The 24,291-nt window shown below is 38.2% G+C and overlaps 2 protein-coding genes across 8 annotated transcripts in view; one reads left to right on the top strand and one right to left on the bottom strand.

Annotated features, from left to right (window-relative positions):
* CNTN4 (contactin 4) overlaps positions 1 to 24,291 on the bottom strand; it is a 963,126-nt gene that overhangs the window by 196,355 nt on the left and 742,480 nt on the right. The window lies entirely within an intron of this gene.
* LOC125109495 (chromobox protein homolog 3) lies at positions 6,626 to 8,427 on the top strand. The gene has a single exon (XM_047746502.1). The coding sequence runs from the start codon at positions 6,690 to 6,692 to the stop codon at positions 7,239 to 7,241; it is 552 nt and encodes a 183-aa protein (XP_047602458.1). The 5' UTR covers positions 6,626 to 6,689; the 3' UTR covers positions 7,242 to 8,427.

Below are 24,291 nucleotides of genomic sequence, written 5' to 3' on the forward strand. Positions count from 1 at the left end.
ATGATTTTTTTTCCCCTCCCTGACCAACAAAAGGAGGTGCGGGGAATTGAGAAATTCAGCTTTCTCTGATGAAAGGGAAAAATAATTTATCTAGATAAATGATAAATAACAGAAGCTGGTGAGGAGTTTTGAAAGAAGGAAACTGCCTGAAGTTTCGTGATAGAGCACACTGTTTCACAAGGATCTGGGTGCAAGTTAAGTACCTCCACTTACAGCCTTAGTGGTTTCAAGAGTAAAACTGGAATGATGATATCTATCCTAACCACACATGTCACCCTAAACTGTGATATGTACAAAATACATGGGGTCATTACTGCGTTTTGTGAGAAAGTAAACAATAGTCTGTCCTTTGGAAGAAACTGAAGATAAACAGAAAGATAGGAACATATACAACATTTATTTCAAGCTGGGGGCCCATGAGCCAGATGTTCTCGTTCCCATGCTTACTACATAAACATTTTTTCAATGACTGCCAACATTCAAAAATTGAAAGATTTCCCATAGAATTCCACATTTAAGTCTTCTCATGAAAAACCACAAGACCAAGCAATGTTGACCCTCTGTTTCTTCAAGGCAGTTACTGGCCTGAGATGCACAATGGCTCATCTATTTGACGGGATCATGAGGAATTCCACCTTACCCACATTATCTTTTTTATAAATTTGATTTAATTTTTTCAGTGTTTCAAGATTCATTGTCTATGTACCACACCCAGTGCTCCATGCAATACATGCCCTCCTTAATACTCACCACCAGGCTCACCCACCCCTCCATCCCTCTTTCCTCCAAAAACCTCAGTTTGTTTCTCAGAGTCCACAGTCTCTCATGGTTTGTCTCCCCCTCTGATTTCCCCCAATTCCTTCTCTTAATGTCCTCCATGTTATTCCTTATGCTCTACAAGTAAGTGAAACCATATGATAATTGACTCTCTGTGCTTATTTCACTCAGCATAATCTCCTCCAGTTCCATTTATGCTGATGCAAAAGTTGAGTATTCTTCCTTTCTGATTGTATACATGGACCACATCTTTATCCATTCCTCTTTTGAGGGACATCTTGGCTCTTTCCACAGTTTGGCAATTGTAGTCCTTGCTGCTATGAACATTGGGGTACAGATGGCCCTTCTTTTCACTACATTTTATCTTTGTTACCCACATTAACTTAATCATTTACATTCTTACCTGCCTGGCTCTTGGAGAAGATAGAGTTTTTAAACTGACTGAACCGCATTCATACATGCACTTGTAAAGCAAATCTTCCAGATTTTCACCAATCCCCACCATTCTGTACTCCTTGCTCTTCTTGTACAAAGCAGGGGGCAGCTAGTATTTGTGCCTTCACCTTGTGGAGGAGCACAGGATAACTGCATCTTTCCCCTCTGTCACTGTATAACTCCTGAGGTCCAGTGACTGACTAGGGCAAGCATTAATGGAAAATGGGAGGCCAAAAGAAGCCATTAAAATCTTATCTTTCTCTATGTGTACACTTTCTCCCCCTTTAAAAAATTATATTGTGGCAAGATATTCAAAAAATTTACCATTTGAATGTTTACAGCTCAGGTGGCATTAGTACATTCAAATTGTTGTACAACTGTCACCCGGAACTTTTCATCACCCCAAACCATGACTCTATATCCATCAGGTCTAGATTTGAATCGCTCAATCAACAAATATTTCTATGTACCTATAATGTGCCAGGCATTCTCCTAGATACTACAGAGCAGAATATAGGCAGTTGGGACACAGTTCTAGGGGAATTAGGTTTCCTGAATCCTGCTCACTTTTCCAAGACAGTTTATCTTATGATTAGTGGTATATACCTCTCCTCTCCTGAAATAACTCTTTGGGGATGCGATCCTGGGCTGCAAGCATCCCTTAGTATGTAGAAGATGATAACTGGACATTGCTTGTTTTTGGTGTTTAGCTTACCCACACCTTGTAAACTCATCCCCATTTTTCAGCAGGCATCATTTCTCATCCGCTCTCAGTAGATGCTATTATATGAGTCGGGCTTATCCTCATTCTGGTTCCAGGAATGAGCATATGTTCTATGTCTACTTGATTAAAATTCTGTCCAGCACCACCCCATAACCTCCAGTCACCATAATTAGTTTAGGGGTGGGCATATGACTCAAGCTGGCACATGAAGTCAATTTTGAAGCTTATGCTAAAATTATTGGGAATGAGCCATGCTCTTTTTGCTGGGGTTATCATACAGCAAGAGCCAGCCTGAGGAAACTAGAGCCAAAAGACAGATAGACAGATTCCTAAAACTATCACTTGAGAACTAAAACCTATCTGCATTGAATGGGAATTTTATGCCAATAAACCCTCATTTTTGTTTAAGCTTATTTGAATTGGATTTTGACACTTGCAACCAAACAGATCTTGATAAGAGAACAATTAGACAATAGAAATATTGGAGAGTGTTATAGCATCTTAACAAGTAACCAATGGCCAATTGTATGATAACTCCTGGAAATCTGTTCTCAAACTCTTTCTTCTTAATTCTCTTTGAAACAAAAACTATTCACCTTGCCCCTGACTAATTCTGCTAGTACAAAACTGCCCTAATACATCCTTGTCTTATCTGCTTTCATTCTTCTTCCTCTGATGTCTATTCATCCTCATTCTAACTAAAAAAACATGTCATCTAAAAACTTATGCTAAAATTTTAGATATAATGTTGCATTTGCCATTGTTAGCAGGGTGATCTTGGGTAAGTCAGTTCAACTCAGAGTTGTTCTAGTAGTCAAGTTGGCCCTATAAGAGTACGGAGATGGGGAAGTCAGGCATTGTTATTTTCTAGGGGTATTTCTGTAGCTGATCTCTTCTGATGTATGATGGTGAAGATTCAGGACAGAGGGTAAGGATGGAGTGAAGGAAAGTCCTTCTCAATGAAGGCTCTGAGCACAAGCATTCAATGTTCATCTGTAATTTGCTAGGTGGCCAGGTGCTGGCACACTCTGTACAAGACAGACACAAATAACAAAAAAATCACACATGGATTGGTTATTCTGCAAAGGAGGGCATGTGGCACAAAATTATTTTCAGCCAGCTTCAAAAACACAAACATACCAACATTAGCTATAATGGACAAGAGGCATATAATTTTAGCATTCCTGCCACCCTGCAGATTGCAAATTGTTAGGTCAACATGGATTAGCTGACTCTCTCTTATGATGCCTGACCCTAGCTATACTTTTTCAGCTTGTGGCAGGAGTTTGAATTTCTTTTGCTCTCCATGAGCTTCTTAACTAAGACCTGTTGAGCAAGGGGGTGATCTCAGTCTTCGGTAGATCTCTGCTTGTGGATAATTGCATGTAGATAGGCCTTAGTGACCTCAAAGGTGATAGGTGCCAAGGTCACAGTTCAGCTATCAGAAGAAACTGCCAAGTCTAGCCCTTGAAACTTTTGCCTTTTCCTTCCTGAATATGATAAAAAGATGAGAATAATAAGGGTGTAATAAAAGGACTCAGATCAGAGAACTATGGTCAACAAGCTGAGAGTATATAAAAACAGGACTGATTATAAGAAAAACAAAACAAAACAAAACATGAGTACCCACTCTATACAGCAACACTTAAAACACATAAGCATGAAATACTGGTTTAACTGAATTTAAAGAGGCATTCTACGCTAAAGCCACGGGGACAAATACATTGGGAAAATAACAAGTTGAAAAAAATTGGGTACCTTTCTTCACCACAGTACTTCTCCAAATCCTTGAGCTGTAAAATCTCCAAGAAGAGAATTTCATATACAGCATTTCCCAAATCAAGGAACTGTCCCACACACCCTTAAAGTATGAGAGTTGGTTACTGGAAATGTAAAAATGGCATTTCTATTACCATAATGTCATAGCAATTCAGAAGTCATTAATTAAAATACATAATTAGCTCAGAAGCCTTTAGTTGGTATTTATTTTGAAAAATCTGTTATAAAAGATCTAAATGAGAAGTGTACGAGGAGAGGTTTGAAGCAGCATTCAAGTAGAACTCAGAGCAGATGCCATGAGGAAGGCAGATCTTAATTCTTAACATGTCATCTCTAAGTCATTTACTCTCCTTAAGCCTCATGCATAAAATAGGACTAATAATTTACTTTTCTCAAAGGGCTTTTCTCAATATATCACCTACTTTGATATTGTCAACATGTCTGTAATGGGAATGTAATTCCTAGTTTTGAAAAGGGTTCTCAAGTAATGTAAAAACCCTCTTGTCCTATACTCTTGGAACCTAGTTAGTTGATTAGTTCAAAAAGTTACTAAAAGTGGGAAATCATGAAAAAAAAAGCCACATTTACATCATAAACATTTTATCCAATCAAGTTATCTAATATTATTTATTTATCCACTTTAAATATTTCTATATATTACTCATTAATAAATTCTTATTTAGATAATTAAAGTATTATTTGTCAATCTTTTGATATAGGAACAATGTACCCCTTTGTCTTCTTGTTTCTTATCTTTTTTTTTTTGTTGGTTGACTGTTGACTGGGGTTGATGTTATCATTTTTACCTAAACTACACCCATCATTCCTGGGACTTGATTTTGTTAAAATAAGACATGTGAAACTACAGGAATACAGAATCCTACTAGAGTTTAATGACCCTCCCCCCCAACTTTCATAATTATCTTGCCCACAGCATCTTTATTTTTCACTGACTTGCCTTTATTGAGCCTTTCCCAAAGGATTCCAAGTAGTTTTTGTAGAAATGACAATTCTTTCCTTTTTATATTTCATTAGTTTGTGTAATATTTAAACTAAATAAGTGCAACTGGCCTAAACAGGCTTAGGAACAAAAACAACTGATTCTTGGCAAGTATACAACTTCATAGGGAGGAACAAAAGGATATAGGTTCACTTGATTGTAGCCTACCCAGCGATGAGCCTACAGCTTGCCACAGGCGATCAGCACTGTTCATTACAGAAGGAATGGAGAGAATCTCTTTATTCAGGAAGTTAGGTAAGCGGAGGTGGGTTGACAGAGCCTCTATAGTGCTTTACAAGAAGCCATATTCTGTTTTATTGCCCTGTAAGCAGACTCTGGCTTCTTAGACCATGTAATTATATCTTAAATCTCTGCATGGGCTTCCTATAGAAGCACTGCAGATTGACTTCTAACTGGTTGGTTCCAGTAGGGGAGACTGATGGTGGGACCTGATGGGCGGATGACCAATGACCAATGACTAATGAATATGGAGAAGACAGTTTTCTAGATATCTCAGTTGTGTGAGGCGAACGTGATAACCACTACACTACGGAAACCAGATATCTCAATTGTGAAATACAGATGATTGTCCAGTCTGAATACAACAGCGCATTTCAACCTTTCCACTGATGTACCTGAATAGTGGGATATAACACTCACTCTGAAGAGGCAGGAGACAGATCCTGAAGTAGTCTACTGCAAGCCAGGGGTTTATATTACATATTTATTCTACTTCCAAATTCCGGTAGCTAATACATCTATGGTGGTTTTAATACAAGTTTTTTTAAAAAAGATTTTATTTATTTGACAGAGAGAGATCACAAGTAGGCAGAGGCAGGCAAAGAGAGAGAGAGGAGGAAGCAGGCACCCCGCTGAGCAGAGAGCCCGATGCCGGGCTCGATTCCAAGACCCTGAGATCATGACCTGAGCCGAAGGCAGAGGCTTAACCACTGAGCCACCCAGGTACCTCTTAATACAAAATGTTTTAAAATATAACCGTGAAATTCCTCAAATTAAATACAGTTCTTGGAAAGGAAAGTATACCACATGGTGCCAAACACAATTAAAGGGGAAAAAAAAGGCAGCGAAAGAGATGGTACTATTTTAGAAATATCAGGGAAGGAGTGAAAATGACCAGAGCTTTAACATGAAAAGGTACAAGCCATGAAGGTATCTAGGAAATGGGAATTTAAAGGCAAGGGAAAAGCGATCACAAAGGCCCCACTGTAGGCAAGGACATATTTAGCGTCTTTGAGAAACAGTATATTGGTGCAATATCATGAGAGGGAGGATGATGATGGAGATTTACCAGGGATAAGAGCTAGCGGAGGCTGTTAGCCCCTAACGGGGGTTTTAGGGTTTTTTTTCCTGGATCAGATATAAAAGACTTTGGACAGTTTTATTATTTTATTTTTATTTTAAAGATTTTACTTATTTGACAGTAAGAGACACAGCGAGAGAGGGAACACAAGCAGGGGGAGTGGGAGAGGGAGAAGCAGGCTCCCTGCTGAGCAGCGAGCCCAGTGCTAGGCCTGGGATCACGACCTGAGCCAAAGGCAGATGCTTAACAACTGAGCCACCCAGGAGCTCCTGGACAGTTTTAAGCAAGGAAGAAACATGAGCTGATTTATATCTCAAAATCACTATTTTTCTAAAATATGGAGAGTGGTAGGAACTGAACCAGGGACAATGGTTAGGAGGTTGTTATGAAATCCAAGGTAGTTAAGATGGGAGCTTGAATGAGGGTGGCAGTTGTAGAAGTAGGGAGAAGTGGTTACAAGCAGGGTATATTTTGAAGGTACAGTGGAAAGGACTTGTAAATAATTGGATAGTGGTGGAAGAAAAAAAAAAGAAATTAAGGATTATGTCCTAAATTTCAGTCTTGAGCCATTGCATAAATAGAGCTGTCCTAGACCCGGGACCCGGAGCAGCTCGGAGTCGGTGAATAATAGCTCTTCAAGTCTGCAATAAAAAATGGCCTCCAATAAAACTACATTGCAAAAAATGGGAAAGAAACAGAATGGAAAGAGTAAAAAAGTAGAAGAGGCAGAGCCTGAAGAATTTGTGGTGGAAAAAGTACTGGACCGACGTGTAGTGAATGGGAAGGTGGAGTATTTCCTGAAGTGGAAGGGTTTTACAGATGCTGACAATACTTGGGAACCTGAAGAAAATCTAGATTGTCCAGAGTTAATTGAAGCGTTTCTTAACTCTCAAAAAGCTGGTAAAGAAAAAGATGGTACAAAAAGAAAATCTTTATCTGACAGTGAATCTGATGATAGCAAATCAAAGAAGAAGAGAGATGCTGCTGATAAACCAAGAGGCTTTGCCAGAGGTCTTGATCCTGAACGAATAATTGGTGCCACAGACAGCAGTGGAGAATTAATGTTTCTCATGAAATGGAAAGATTCAGATGAGGCAGACTTGGTGCTGGCAAAAGAGGCAAACATGAAGTGTCCTCAAATTGTAATTGCTTTTTATGAAGAGAGACTAACTTGGCATTCTTGTCCAGAAGATGAAGCTCAATAATTGTTTGCATTGCTTTTTATATATATTTATATATATATATAAAATCTGGGTCTTTGTTTTTTGATTTATTAGTGTGAAGAAATAACATTCTAATGAAAATCAAGTTTGATATGTTTGTTTTGAAGTAGTATTGGGGGAGTTGTTGGGGTTTTTGCATCTATAGCACTGGTTACTTTAAACAAATAAAAGCTTTCTGTGGTTGCTTCCTTTATCAGAAAAGAATATTTGAGACCATGATATATTATCCCCCTGCATTAGAGAACCTTTTCTAAATGTTGGGGGAAATCTTCATAGTCTTTACTCAGTCAGAATTTGTGTTTAACTCCTATATGCCTAAGGACCATTCTGGGTTTTTTGTTTGTTTAGGGGGTTTTTTGTGTGTATACTTAAAATACATACATAAGTGGTTTTTGTTTTTAACCTTCACCAAAACAAAAACAGCATTTTATAACCATGGATAAGCCCATGTTTCCGGGATGCTACCATTTTCAGCATTTTAAGAAATAAATCACTTAAACTGAAGTTTTTCCTGAGGCCTTACCTTTCAAATTTTGTAATTAATTGGACAATTTAAATATAATGTAAACAATTTAAATTGGACAATTTAAAAGCAGCCATATCAGAATCCATATCCTTCTCTACAGCCATATAAACGCAAGTTTATTTGCAAGATCCCTGAAGGGAAAATTTTATCACCACCACCAACCTCCCCACCCAAATGACAAAACTAGACAAGTCCTGGTGTGTTTTACTTAGGTAAGCAATACTTTAGTTAAATGGACATTTAAATGTTCCTTCTAGTGAACCATTCCTTTTTAAGAAGTTGAAATTCTCTGTGCTGTATTGACTAAAAGGTCATGATTCATGGACTGTCTACAACTTCCTTCATGGAAACTAATCGTAATCAGATGGTTAGAGATGTTGGCAGTTAGCACCTGCTGGAGTAAATGGGTGGACAGGCTTCTATAATCCAAATTCTTCACCTGCATGTTTTTTCTTTACCCCAGTTCATTCCTGACATGTAGGCTCAGTCTTTTCAGTATTTGAGTTACTGGTTCAGCACAAACCAGGAAAAACAGTAACTTTGTAGTCAGAATGTTATCCAACTGTATATTGTTTACTTTATTGTAAATACTGGTAAACAGTGGTCAATAAATAGTTTTATATTCCTTTAAAAAAAAAAAAATAGAGCTGTCCTTTCCTATGATTGGAAAAACACTTAGGAGGATCAGAGTTAATAAGAAGATCAAAGCTCAGTTGTGGTCATATTATCTTTGAGATAACTGTTAGGCAAACAAGCAAGATGATGATCAGACAATGGTTACACGAGTCTAGGATTTAATTTTTTTTTTTTGACAGACAGAAATCACAAGTAGGCAAAGAGGCAGGCAGAGAGAGAGGAAGGAAAGCAGGCTCCCTGCTGAGCAGAGAGCCTGATTCGGGGCTCCATCCCAGGACCCTGGGATCATGAGCCGAAAGCAGAGGCTTTAACCCACTGAGCAACCCAGACGCCCCACGAGTCTAGGATTTAGGAGGGTGGGGTGGTGAAGCGAGACATTTGGGAAATATCAATATAAAATTGGTATTTGAAGCCATGGGTTATATGACATCATTAGAGAGTATGAGTGTGTGTGTGTGTGTATATATATATATATTATATATATATATATATATATATATATATATATAATATATATATATATAAAGAAAAAGGTCTGGGGCGTGAGACTGAGCCTGAGGGTACTTAAAATTCACTTTAAGAAGATGGGAAGAAGACAGGAAAATGAGACACCAGACAAGGAGACTGAAATGGGAAGCCAGTGAAGTGAGTAAAGGAGTATCAAAATCAAGGGAAGAAAGTATTCCAAGAAGTTTAGAGTGATCAACTATATCCAAATGCTGCTGACTGGTTGAATAAAATGAAAACTGGGAATTTACCACTGGCAGTAATACCGATGGAGTCACATGTGAGGCTATTTAAGTGCAATTGTGGGGACGAGTCCTGATGCACTAAGCGTAAGAGTATAAGGTATAGAGATAACTCTTAGGGCAGTTTTTGCTATAATGGAGAGCACAGAAATTGGGTATGGGGCTCAAGGGACTTCCTATTTTATTTAACACAGAATATGTTGCTGCATATTTGAATGCTGATGGGGGTGATGCAGCAGGGAAGGAGAATTTAACTAATGCAGGGAAAAGGAGAAAAAAAAAAATGGCTGGAGCCAAGTCTTTGAATGGGTGAGAAGTGACAGAGTCCAGGGCACCAGTGTATGGAGTTGACCTTAGAGACCCAAAGAGACTTTGTATTTGTGTTAAGGGAGGGAGCAGAAAGCATCCATTGCTACAGCCACTATCCAAGACCAAAACGCTATTGTCTCTTGGTCAGACTATTAAAACTACCACATTCTTTGTCCCTCTTCACACACTCCTCCCCTGCTGCAAGCCATTTCCCACATCTTGAGTTATATTTTCAAACTATGAGCGTAATTACCTAAAACCTAATGGCTTTCCATTATCCTTGTGTCAGAGAACATAATCCTTAAGACAGCTTCAACTACGCACAGTGAGATTATTTTAAATGTTGAATGAAGGCTCAGTATTTTCTCTTAACTAATGTAGTCTGGAAAACAATGAGGGGGAGTGGTTTCTGTATTTTTTATAAACTTCAACTGGATAGAAATGGTTCTTCTGTTTTTACATCATATATTTCAATGTGACCTAGTTAATCCTTTAATAGCTAGCTTTCGACACCTTTGATCAGCTTCTTACTGTGATATAAAAGATTAGATCCTATTCCTAAGAGTAAATCTCCTGTGGAACATTTCCTTGGTGAAATGTTTAGTATTGTGGTCAATGGAGGAAAATGAAACTCCTACAAATGCCTGTGTTATCACGAATGAGAACATTTCTAATAACTGTGCTTTCAACCTATTCCCTTCTGTTCCTAATGGATATACCTTTCCTATATAACAAAGAGCCTCTGACCACCCCACCCCCCAACATGAAAAGATTTCTTCAGGAAGGATTGAGCAAATAACCAAATACAGACTTGTTGGCCAAATACAGACTTGATGTTGGAACCAAGTTGGGAATGGATAAATTCCTTTATTCAATGCTGTTTACAGAACGGAATTCCTGGTTTTGTCCCCATAAGATTGATGAAATTGTAGCAGAAAAATAAAAACAAATATAATCCTAATCCTCTTTCATTTGTAAATTAATTCTCTACCACAGTACATTTTTGTGGTTATGATGGCAGAATAAGCAAAATAAAGAGATTTGAATGAACGCAGGATAGAAAAGCATAACATGAAGCAATTTTAACTGGGATTGTATCAGCTGTGATTTTAAGGGCCTATTTAGCAAAGAGGGTTTCTTTAAAGTTAAACTGTCCCTGCTCCCCTTCCCCCAGGGGATTCACTTAAAAACAAGTCCCGGAAACCAGCTCCAGGTAACAAAGCCCAGATAGAAGGATGGATCAGGCCAGGTTGGGACATCCGATCAGTGAGGGGTTGCATACTGTCTCCCTAGCCTCCAAGGAGTATGGGCCCCCGCCCTTTGGGAGCCTTTTTGGTGCCAATCCTAATCAAGTTGTAATAGACTGGTTCAAATGTCCGCTAGGGTAAATTGTAATTCAATTGGTCACCTAGCATCACTGCGCCGCTTTCTCTGTGTGTTACAATTTCATTGGCCACCTGTGTGTGGCCAGGTCCAACCACATGGCCTTTGCTCTATAAAGTCTGCAAAGTAGGGAGAGGTGGCCCTCTCTTGTAAGAGGCACGGCCCCGTACGTTGGGTTAGATTCTTTTTTTTTTTTTTTAAGATTTTATTTATTTATTTGACAGAGAGAGATCACCAGTAGACAGAGAGGCAGGCAGAGAGAGAGAGAGAGAGAGGGAAGCAGGCTCCCTGCTGAGCAGAGAGCCTGACTCGGGACTCGATCCCAGGACCCTGAGATCATGACCTGAGCCGAAGGCAGCGGCTTAACCCACTGAGCCACCCAGGCGCCCCATAGATTCTTGATGCTTGGTGCGAAATAAAGCTTTGCTTGACCTTCGCTTTGTATCAGTCTTGCTCCTTTTTTTTTTTTTTAAAGATTTTATTTATTTATTTGACAGATAGAGATCACAGGTAGGCAGAGAGGCAGGCAGAGAGAGAGGAGAGAGGAGGAAGCAGGCTCCCCGCCAAGCAGAGAGCCCTATGTGGGGCTCGATCCCAGGACCCTGGGATCATGACCTGAGTCGAAGGCAGAGGCTTAACCCACTGAGCCACCCAGGCACCCCCAATCTTGCTCCTTTAATCACGGACCCATTATTGGGGCATAACAGTGATGATACAATCTCTGCACTGTATTAATATATCAGGCATCTGAAAAACCAATCTAAAAGCCAAAATTCACCGAGGTACTACTTTTTTGACCAAATTTCTCTGGGCAATGCAAACAAAAGCAGGTATGTTGGTCTAAATTCCATGAGAGTTAGCATCATTTTTCTGAGCATCTTTGTTGGGAAATCTTGTCCAACAATGGGCATTTTGGCTTGAAAGACCCGAGTGTTTTATTCTGTTTGGATTTTCACATGATAAACAAAAGTAGAAAGGGAAGGGAAGAGGAACTTCCCTGGCATTGAGCATATGAATAGGAAGCTTCACATCTTGTCAATTAGAAAACAGTAACAGCATCATAGAAACAGCTTTTCACCAACTTTAGGCAAGCTTTTATTCTTCTACCTTAGCTATGATGTAGATCATACAGACAATTGCTAGAATCCCAGGACCCAGGTCTTCTGTTTCCTGGTTCCTTACTCTTACTTAAGTATTTTCACTTAAAAATTGGGAGACTTAACAGTTAAAATATCTGGACTTCTAGCTTTTCTGAAACAAGAAAAAGGATGAGAAGGAGGTGGGGGGCAGTGAGAAGGAGGAAGGAAAAGGATGAGAAGAAGGAAGAGAAAATGAAAAGAAAAAGATCTGAGCTCATACTCCTACATGTTAACAGTGTGTAAAATGTTAAAATCCTATTTTCTTTATAAACAAACTTATATTAGGTTAACTTTCTGGCTTTGGTTCCCCAGAAATGTGATAAAAGTAAGATGTCAGCCAGGTGACCAGGCACCAGTGTTATAGTAAAAATAACCCAGGATTGGCACCCTGTATCAGGCTGAGAGGAATGCAAATGAACCACACACATCTGGCGGACAGTCATTGTGTTAGGTTTCCCTAAATGTGGTGACTCTCATCACTGGACCCCCTCATGGGGACTTTGGAAGCTATGCCTATAGAAATGTTGCAAGATATTTTTGCTTCTTTTTAAGACATCAATCTTCTGGGTCACCTGGATGGCTCAACTGGTTAAGCATCCAACTCTTGATTTCAGCTCAAGTCATGATCTCAGGGTCCTAAGATTAAGCCCTGAATCAGCCTCCATGGTCGGGGGTGAGAGGGGTATCTGCTTGGGATTCTCTCTCCCTCTCCCTTTCCACTCCCCACTCCTATGAATATATGTGTGTGTGTTCACTTCCTCTCTCTCAAATAATCAGTAAATCTAAAATAAAAAGAAGATACAGACCTTCTAAGTTAGAAGTCTCGAGGCTTGCTACATGAGTCTCAATACTTTGTTCTTAAAACATGACTGTGGGGACAAGAAAAAGTCCCTGAATTGCTGTTTGGACTGCTCCCAGATTCCCATTGAAGAGAAGGTCCCGGCCCTGGTCTTTTGGCATGTACTCTGTCCTGTCCTTATGTGAGACAGAGGCCAAGTGTGCTCCACGGTGATCAGGTCTGTATGACTGCCTAATTGACCCTAAGGACCCCACCAGGATGCACTTGCACCTTTTGGATGAGATACATGGTCTCTAGTTCACCAGAGCCTTCACCATTCCTTATTATCTCACACCTGGCTTTTTCAGGGCAGTCTCTGAAAGTTTTAGAGTGCTTTTCCAGATTCCAGATAAGGTAATTCATTGTTACAGTAAGTTGACAAGTAACCTGTCAAGCAAGGGAAGTACTGAGCATCTCAATATGGATGAGATTTAGAGAAATAAGTATCAATCACCTTCAGGGGTCTAACATGTTTCTGTTTGGGTCACTTGTTTGTTCTTTCTTTTGTATTTTGGACAAAAGCAAAAACCTGCCATTCTGGCCCAGTGGGCTTCCAATTTTCTTTTTTCTGTCCCCAGTTTTTTATCTGCTTCTGAGGTAAATTAACAAATAATCCAGCCAAAATCTTCAAGGCCATTTTTATTTACTTCGGAGAATTCTTTCTGAACTATTAATTGGAAAACAGGTCTTAACATACTTAGTCGTCACATCTTAGGACGATTTCTTTGCAGATGTGGAAATAATGTTTTCAAATTAATTGGGCTCCATCTCTAAGGATTCAACATAACAATTAGAAATGTATCTCTTAAATAAAAACTTAGGATGTGTGTGTCAGTGTGGATGTGATTAAAAAAAAAAAAGAAAGAACGAAAGAAAGAAAGAAAAACTGGTTACAGGCTGTCACCAAGCTAGAAGGAGGCCATTAGCACGATATTCATCATTCAGTAATCCCAGGAACTTCATTTGAGAGAACAATCTACCTGCTTTAATTTTTATGAACCCCCTATGAGTTACAGATGCCAGATGTCTTTTCTCTGGCTATCTCTCTGATGACAGGCATAGTGGCACATAAAAGGAAAAGCAGTCGGTGTTGGGGAGGAATCTCACAGCTTACGGCAGGACAGTCCATTATTAATGGAGAAAGTCACAGGGTAGTTGATGTACGGATGTCAGACTTTCCAACTTTCATTGAGTCCCCTTGGGAAGTGGTGCTGACAGATGTGTTGAAGGCAGAACTGCAAGCAGAGCTGATAGTCAGCAGGGGATCATTAGTCTGCTTGAAGAGCTGGGGCTCCTGAGTGATTAAAAGGTAACAGCTTACAAGAGCCATGCATAAATTACACATCCCAGGGTCAACACCCCGAATTCTTCATGTTTTTTTTTAAAGGCATAGGATATAAATGGCAACTATATTCGATCAGTCAACAGAAACTCTGAAAACTTTGCTATTTCTTATACTCAGTGTATATAAAAGCAAACAGACTCTTCAATTAACTAATCCTGGATTGTTTCCCAGGTTCTATTGGAAAAGGGATATGATGGGGCTGAACGTAAAAAGGTGTCCAGAGGAGCCTGTTCACATACTTGTAACTCATTTTAAAGATACCTGTACACAACAGAGATGTGCGTTTTTACAGCTAGGATTATGGAGGATTAATTTCAATTCTCCCAGTTCTATCTTTTAATGAGCCCATTCATTCTCATTCTGAAAACTTCAGTGTGGCCATGTGAAAGCTTCTGTACTTTAAGCTTTATGGATCTACCCTGACATTAAAACAGAGGACACGTGTGGCTTAACAGGGAAGCCTCATACATGTGGTTTGATGAATGAAGCTGCTCATTGTCAGAACACTGACATATTCTGTGCTACTCTAAAATACTTAGCCCTGAACCTGTGAATTTGATTCAGACTTGATTCTTGTTTACGAGCTGTTTGGAATGCTGGTCTATTACAAGGTAACTTAAGTTAATTGCATTTTTTGCTATTAGAGATTGCTGCTGGATACATGGGATTTTGTTGAAAACAAAAGGAGAAGGTGTACCAGTGGAAAGCAAATCTGGTATGGTATTTGCTACCAAATAAAACATGACCTGTTTCAGATCACAGCCACTTTCAGGCTTCAGACCACTGACTTTCCCCATCCCTTCCCTGTATTCCGGTGGTTGATTTTTAGTGACACATGCCACATTTCCCCAGCTGAGATAAGTATGGAAATGAAAATAGAAGCTATGTCAACTTGAATTTAAAGTTTTCTAACCTGAAAATGAACTAGTCCTCTTAGCATAATGTACTCCCCCGCAAGCAATTCTCTTAACTAGGTTACAGTGCCGTTTGGGAATGGGGTGTTTATATGTATATTTTCTTCATTCCCTGCAGAAAGTCATCATCTGAGCATTGCTGAGTGCAGATTTAATGCACATCACTGCACACTTGCCCCAGTAACACGGCGAGGGCCTGCCACTAGAGACTCAAAACAGCTCTAGGAAGGAGCAAATCGGATTATTGCCAATCCAGGCATTTTAGTGATATGCATCTCACAAAGCAGGGTAGTAAGGGCACCTATTTTAGCTTGAATATCTAGATTGATTTTCACATGGAGAATAAGTAATGAAATAGCTATATGATTGGCAAGATACCCATATGTTCATGCATTGTAGAAACTCCTCCAGATGATGCAAACATCTTACTCCCATAAAGTATGGTAGAAAAATGGTTTTGTTTTGTTTTGTTTTGTTTTGGAGAAAGAGAATTAACAATGGAGAACAATACAAAATCTAAGCTAGAACCAACTTTGGAGATCATTAAAGCCAACATATACTTGAACTTTAAATTTTTTTACAGAAATTTTTAAACATACGCAAATTACAAAAGCAGATGCAATGGTATAATGAAACTTCATGTATCATTCAGCTTAAAAATTATCAACACTGTTTCATTCTTATATGTCTCTCACCCTCTTTGGGAAAGAGGAAATAATGTTTAGCTGGTCAGAAGAGTATCTTTCTACTCTTCATTATTTTCTTATTTGAAAACTGTGTTTTTGTATTTTTAATCCAGAATATGGGAAAGACTGAAACAAATACTCTTTATGGAGTTATCTGTATTTTTAAGACTTTCCTTTGTATTGTAGACATATCCAAAAATGGTTGTTCATAAATGACTGAAGAATGTCATATTTACTTTAACAATGTCTCAGTAGTTTTGTCATTTATAAAATGGGAATATATAGCACTTATGTGGTTGTCGTAAGAATTAAATGTTAATATGTGTAAAGAATTTAAAATTGCGCCTGACATATATTATTCAGTATATAAGTATTACTAACATTCATAGGTGAGGTTGCTTCCTCTTTCATAGTCTTTGTTGGGTTCTGGTGCCAGGATTATACCCATTTCATTAAATGAACTGGTAGCTTTTCATCCTGTCTTTGCTCTGACACAAATTGTTTGGTAAGGGAATTATTTTAAAACTTTGAAAAAATAATTTCTTATAAAATTTATGGCTCAGAACAGTTGGGAAAAAATGATTCTTGACAACTCTTAATTCTTCCCATGATAAATGGTCTATTTAGATTTTCGGTACTTTCTTGAATCAGTTTTGTTATCAATATGACCTCAGTAGATTTTTCATTTCATCTAGATGTTCAAATGATCACAGGATTGTGGACAGTCTGCTCTTAGGATTTTAAATCTTGTATACAAAATTGTATGCTCCTTTTAATTTCCAATTTTGTGTATTTGTATTTTTCTGTTTTTTTATGATTAGAATTGGGGGGAAATACATTTTTTTTCCTTCTCAAAACTTCTCTCAGATGTCTCATGTGTACTGTTTCTACTTTCCAATTTACTAATTTTGATCTTTATCTTCTTTTCTTCTATTTCCCTTAAGTTTTTCTGTGTTCTTTTTAACCTTCATGAGGTGAATACTTAGTTTATTGATTTAGATTTCCAAAATTTCTTTTTTTTTAAAGATTTATTTATTTATTTATTTATTTATTTATTTATTTATTTCACAGAGAGAGATCACAAGTAGGCAGAGAGGCAGGCAGAGAGAGAGACAGAGGAGGAAGCAGGTTCTCTGCTGAGCGGAGAGCCCGATGCGGGACTCGATCCCAGGACCCTGAGATCATGACCTGAGCCGAAGGCAGAGGCTTAACCCACTGAGCCACCCAGGTGCCCAGATTTCCAGAATTTCTTAATAATAAATTTCAAGTTACTAACTTGCTTCTGAGTACACTTTCTATAGACTCTATCAGTGTGGATGCATTTGTTCTCATTTCTCCAAATTCTGAAATATCCATAAACTATGGTTTTTCTTTGTGCTTTGACCCAGTAGATACTAGAAAAATGACTTGAAATTTGCATGGATTGTTTTTTTAAATGTGATTATTGTGTTGTATAAAACTTTCCTTCTTTTTTTTTTTTAAAGATTTTATTTATTTATTTGACAGAGAGAAATCACAAGTAGGCAGAGAGGCAGGCGGAGAGAGAGGAGGAAGCAGGCTCCCTGCTGAGCAGAAAGCCCGATGCGGGGCTCGAACCCAGGACCTGGGATCATGACCTGAGCCGAAGGCAGCGGCTTAACCCACTGAGCCACCCAGGCGCCCCTGTATAAAATTTTCTATAGCTAATTTCTAGTTTAACTGTATAATAGCAGAAAGTATTAGGCCTGATGGGTACAATTTGACATTTTTTTTTCTTGGCTTATTATGTAGCCAGTTATAAGAAGCATTACATGGGCACTTGAAAGGAAAGTATATAAATATACAGAAGCTCTCTCTTATGGGCAGTTTCACTTTCCGTGGTTTCAGTTACATGTGGTCAGTTGTGGTCCAGAAGGAGATAATTTGCCTTCTGACATATGGTCGGAAGATTAATAGTAGACTAAGAGTATGTCAAAATGCCTATGTCGTTCACATCACTTCATGTCATCATAGGCATTTTATCATTTACATCATCACAAGAAGGGTTAGTACAGTATCATAAGATACTTCGAAAGAGACTACATTCACTTAACATTTATTACAGTATAGTGTTATAATTGTACTATTTTATTATTTGTTATTGTTGTTAAACTCTTACTATGCTTAAATGATAAATTAAACTTTATCACAGGTATATACGTATAGGAAAAAAATAATATATATATAGGGTTCCTATCTATATTTCCTAAGCACGATTTCAGGCATCCGCTGGGGGTCTTAGAACATATTTCCTATTGGTAATGGAAGACTAGTATATATTTTTAATTATTACATTATTCAGTTTTTTGTATCCTTATTTCTACTTACTTGGTCTGTCAAATTAAATTAAAAAAATATGCTTTAATAATTCCTTCTTGTGTTTCCAAATATTTAGCATTATAAATCTTGACACTATGTTTTATGGTGTTCAAAATAATATAATTGGAATGTCTTCATTAGGGTTTGTGTATCTTAATAATAAAAAGCATCTTTTCCCAACTTAATGTTTAATGTTTTTTGCATACAAGTAATACTTGGTCCTAAGCTAGAAAACTTACTATCTTTTCCTTTTAAAGACTATTTTGTTAGAATAGATATTTTATTTTGAAATAAATGCCATCAAATTCTGGTTAGATCAAACAAATTTTTAACTGAATCTGATGCTCTTATGTTCATATGAAAGTTTTATCTCTTTGTACTTTCTGTCATATACTATATATTCTTGTATCTGTCATCTTTATGTGAATTTTTTATTCATGCTGTTCTGCTCTTCTTTACCTCTGGTCTTTGGATGAACAGATTACAGTTTATTTAACTGTCTCCAGCAACTTGGAAGATACACACTTTGATTTTATATCTACCTTGATCTATATTTCCTCTAATTATTAGAAAAAAGAATAACATAAAAACTTCTGATTCCCTCTCAATGAAGGGAAAGTACATTTTTACTATTGAAAGGATGACGTGCTGGCATGAAATGCTAAGTATGCCATGATAATAAATAAAATAGTATGTATGCGCTGATAAAATATCTTTATTAATTACAATGATTATGTATAGACTGGATCTTTATTCTCAGATTTCCACATTTGTGAAGCTTTCTAATCATTATATGTTCCTTTTTGCATTCCTTAAAAAAGCTTATCTAGTTAGTCATGCTATTGCTAATGCAGTTTTCTACAATGTTCATTTGGCTTTTTATTGCATCTGCAATGCAGGTTTTAATTCGCTCATTTCTCATCTTTGTTAACTCTTTTTAAATGCCAGTCTGTATCAGAGCCAGATCCCTTTTGACATTAGCAGCTCTGTTTCATAGAATGCATGCTTTCTGTCTTGACTGAAAGCACAAGAGAGCTGCATCTTTGTTATGTTTTGTTTTACATCCTCAGACCATGGCTGACTCTTCCCTCCTCTTGCTCCTACTCTTTATCACGGAGTATTTTCTTAGGTCACAATGATGAAATAGATTTTTTTTTAAAAAGATTTTATTTATTTACTTGACAGAGATCACAAGTAGGCAGAGAGGCAGGCAGAGAGAGAGAGGAGGAGGAAGCAGACTCCCCGCTGAGCAGAGAGCCTGGTACGGGGCTCGATCCCAGGACCTTGAGATCATGACCTGAGCCAAAGGCAGAGGCTTTAATCCACTAAGCCACCAAGGCACCTGATGGAGTAGATTTTTAAATTTAACTCTATTTATTAACATTGGTTGTGATTTTATCCAGGTCTTAGAAACACCAACCAAAAAAATAGGTGCATCCCTTTATTCACTCAAACTGACCACAGAGGCTCACAGAATCCCCACCTCAAATCTTAACTTTTAAAGCAATTTGATAGCCATGTTTTCTTTGCAAATTACTGGTGTCTGGCTATCATCAATTTAGTAAGATTCTGAGGAACTAAGACAGCACTTTCTATTGCTTCAGTTATCACCTTCACAGTGAACTGGTATAAACCCTTTCCTCTTTCCATACCCAATATGCCATGATAGCTTCTTTATAAAGCATTAGTTAGAACTGAACTGTTGGGGGCGCCTGGGTGGCTCAGTGGGTTAAGCCGCTGCTTTCGGCTCGGGTCATGATCTCAGGGTCCTGGGATCGAGTCCCACGTCGGGCTCTCTGCTCAGCAGGGAACCTGCTTCCTCCTCTCTCTCTGTCTGCCTCTCTGCCTGCTTGTGATCTCTGTCTGTCAAATAAATAAATAAAAATTAAAAAAAAAAAAAAAAGAACTGAACTGTTGATTACTGGTGATTCTGGGGAGAGGGATATGATGCACTGTGTGTGTGTGTGTGTGTGTGTGTGTGTGTGTATGTGTGTGTTATTAAGTATGGTAGGTTACTTCCTCTGGATATCTTAGAAAAAAATGTTTTCTCATAATAAGGGGACAGACATCAGACTTTTTAGTTAGATGTCCAGATTGAAATATATTTGATAAGGAAATACAACATGGCTATTGTTGGAAGCCTTTAAAGATATCCTTCCCATATTCCTTATTGTTAATTTAGTTGTTTAGTCATGAGTCTCTACTCTAGTCTTAATGTTGTGTCTCCCCAAAATTCATATTTTGAAATCTTATCCCTAAAGGTAAAGGTATTAGTAGGTGGGGCCTTTGGGAAGTGATTAGATCATGAAGTAGAGTCCTCATGAATGGGATAAGTGTTCTTATAAAAGAGACCCCACAAAGCTCCCTAGTCCCTTCCCCCACATAAGGATACTGCAAGAATGTTACCTCTAATGAACCGGGAAGAAAACTCTCACCGAACATGCCGGCACCCTTATTTCAGACTTCCCATCTCCAGTACTGGGAGAAATAAATTTCTCTTCTTTCTAAGTTACCCAGTTATTTTGTTAGAGCAGCCCAAATGGATTAAAACTGTCTCCTATGGTTATATCTCCATTTGGCCTAGTTGTGCTATAATTATAGGTAATTCTTCAAGTTAATTTTTGATGACTAGCCTCTGTTTTTAGTCTGATGAGAACTGCTTCTTTGTTTTTCACAAAAAGCTAGGTAATAATAAATCAGCCTTAGCTGCCAAGCGTCCATTTTTCAACACTGCCTTCTACTTTAATTCATCTATTTCACTTAAAAAAAAATCTTTCACAATATTTAACATACTTTCAGAAAAACACCCAGATCTTTAACATTGCTCCAGAGCCTCCTACTCTCTGCTGATATCCTAACCTTAAACTTGAACTACCCTCCCCACCACTCTCAGGAACTACACCATGTCATATTTCTTCTTAGCCAGACAACCTTCCCACTGCAGACATACGTACTGTTGCTCGGTCTGGGATACTATTCCTTCCCTCGACTCTCTCCTCCTCCCAGCCTGTATCCTTCCAATAGATAAGCCTCATTTTACTGTGCTTTGCAGATACTGTTTTTTTTACAGATTGAAGTTTTGTGGCCACCCTGTGTAAAGCAAGTCTGCTGGTGCCATTTTTCCAACAGCATTTGCTCACTTCATGTCTCTGTCACATTTTGGTCATTCTTGCAATACTTTAAGCTTTTTCATGATTATTACTTTTGGTGTGGTGATCTGTGAGCACAGATTCTTGATGTTACTATTGTAATATTACTATTGTAATTTGGGGCACCAGGAACTGTGCCCATATGAGATGGTGAACTGAATTCATAAATGTGTGTGCTCTGACTGTTCCACCAGCTGGCATCAGCCCATCTCTCTCCCTCTCCCTGGGCCTCCCTATTTCCTGAGACACAACAATATTGAAGTTAGCTCAGTTAATAACCCTACAATGGCTTCTAAGTGTGTTCAAGTGAAACGGAGTCAGTTGATGCAGAAAACTTCACTATCTTATTTTAAGAAATTGCCACAGCCACCTCAACCTTTAGCAACCATCACCCTAATTAGCGGCCATCAATACCGAAGCAAGACCCTCCACCAGTCAAAAGATTATGACTCGCTGAAAGCTCAGATAATGCTTAGCATTTGCTAGCAATAAGTATTTTTAATTACGGCAAGTGCAGTATTTTTAGACCTAATGTTATTAGACACCTAATAGACTATAGCATAGTGTACATACAACTTTTATATGCACTGGGAAACAAAAAAAAATCATTTGAGTCATGTTATTGCAATATCTGCTTTATTGCACTTTATTGGTCTGTAACCAAACGCATAATATCTCTGAGGTATGTCTGTGTTTTACACATTCAGATCACTGAACCCTATGCTTCTCCCAGCTCACAACCAAAGGTACACATTCTAGTGTGACTGGCGCCCCCTTTACTCCCCAGCAGCCCTATAAGTTTTATGGTAGGGGAACCATTCTGCTTTGCTCACTGTTTTCTCTGCCACATCTATGCCAATGCCTGGCAACTGAGAGGTTGAACTGAGAGGTTCTGCCAAAGTTAGATATTTTTACTTTTTAAAACCAATCTATTCTCTTCAATCTTGAAATCCTAATTTACATGCTCCATTAGGACCCAATTATAAATCCCATTTATCACAACCATTTCCACTGAAATAACCTGGAACTGTACATTGATAAGGAATGTTGGCTCACAGAAGGAGTCAACCGATTCAAACGGTAGCAAGACTCACATACAAGAAGGTGTAGGAATGTCTTTCTTATACCGGGGGTTCATTTCAGGGCGGTGTTACACAAACCTTCTTTTACAGTAAGTGGGAACCACAAATGGAAGAAATATGATACTTAAGTTAGCTACATTTTATTTTTAAAATCTTGTTTATCTTTTCAAAAGGCAAAAGTTTGCATAGTGATAAGAACTTGGCCTCAAACACCTACAACCAAACTATTTTGGCATTTCCCATGTGTCCTCTTGTCTATGTGTTGTTTAAGAGAATGAGAAAGCATACAGATTCCAAATTTCTTCACAAAGAAGAGATTCTTCGGGTACTTCCGAAATGTTACATTATCAACTGCAACTATCTCTCCAGCTGTGCCCGCCATATGGATTTATGAATTCCTGTGGAGTGTTGTTATAACACAACTCCTTTCCAGGGGTTAATTTTGACAGTGAAGATTATGATAATGTGTTAACCTGCAACTATCTGACGTGAAAATATTGGGTGTGTTACACGTGGAGATATGAAGAGCTTTCTTGGTTTGATACAGAACAGCTATCAGTTGTTTTGGTAGCAGCCAGTATCTACAGAAGAGATCACGAACATTCTCCCAATCAGCTTCTGAATTAAAGATCTGACATATCTTTTGAAGTTCATTATGTAGACAGAGTTGGTCTCCCTGTAGAACTCTTACTGCTCTATTTGGAATTTTTTATTTATTCTACATGTCTCAAATGACAAAATCATTAGTGAATATAGTTAGGGAAAATCAGCATGACTGGTTAAAAAAATGTTTTTCATCCATATTGTTCATCCTTGATGAATGTACAGTCACTTAATTAAATCATTTTCTTTTAAACCAGTATTCTGATACTACACAGCATCAGAAGTTATAGGCCTATCTTTATACAAAATCCTACAATTTATTCTTTTGGATGTGAAGTTCACTTGGCCAAATGTATAGTTTTCTCTGGTCTTAAATTTGGCCCACTTAAGTTATTGTTTACCCAAATGTCTGAAAACCAACTGAATGAGATACAAAATACACATAGCAAAGAAATGGCTCACTTCATATTTTTTCTTTAATACTCACAGGATCAAGACCCCTGACAGTATGGAACATTTTGGAGCCTTCTATTTCTGATCTCCCAACCAGAGTCTATTTCCAAATTTCCAGGACTCAGGCAGCATTTCCTCATTCTATGCACTGCACCATTATCCTGCTTAATTCATTGTAACATCATGATGCACTGACCTGACAAAACACCAATTCCTTGCTGAAAATGTATCCAAAGAGCTGCTTGTTTCTTTCTCAGCTGAAAAGATGAGATTCATAGGGCGTATTTCCAGTGGGCATTAAAACAAGAATGGTTTCCATACATCCTGCAGTGATTGTCCACTGGATTATTTATGAAATGCTCAGCCAGGTTCATGTTGTTGAAAGGCTGGTGTTGATCATTTATTCTGTTCTGGCTGGTACATCCCTGGTAGTACTCTACTGGATATGTAATGTACTTTTCACATCTCCAGACTCTTCACATCCCAACTAGCACCTGTGTTCCAACACAATATCATCCCTCAGTGCTTTCTGGGACAGGATGACTCCAAAAGAGAAAGCTCAACATGAAATTGAGCTTTGTGGAATGATCACAGTTTGCAGATCATTCAGCTTTATGGATCAAATCTCAGTTCCCAAATGCCACTTCCTTTTGGTGTTAATGCATTTGGCCCTGACTTTGACTGATCAATGGGTCTCCCATTCTAAGGATCAAACCTGGAGATAAGCTCTTTGATTTTTTTTTTTTTTAATATTAAAAAAAGAGAGAGAGAGAGAGAAACATTTCCAACTTGAATTTAAATCTATCCACAAATACTCTTATATAGTGCCGGTCATTAAATTAAATACAGAATAACTGTCAGGAGAGACATGGGTAATTAGGGC

This window comes from Lutra lutra, chromosome 1 (assembly GCF_902655055.1).
Source record: "Lutra lutra chromosome 1, mLutLut1.2, whole genome shotgun sequence".
Classification (NCBI taxonomy): Eukaryota; Metazoa; Chordata; class Mammalia; order Carnivora; family Mustelidae; genus Lutra; species Lutra lutra.

Excerpts from the sequence above, each read along its gene's own strand:
- LOC125109495 (XM_047746502.1), top strand. The coding sequence starts at position 6,690 with ATGGCCTCCAATAAAACTACATTGCAAAAAATGGGAAAGAAACAGAAT.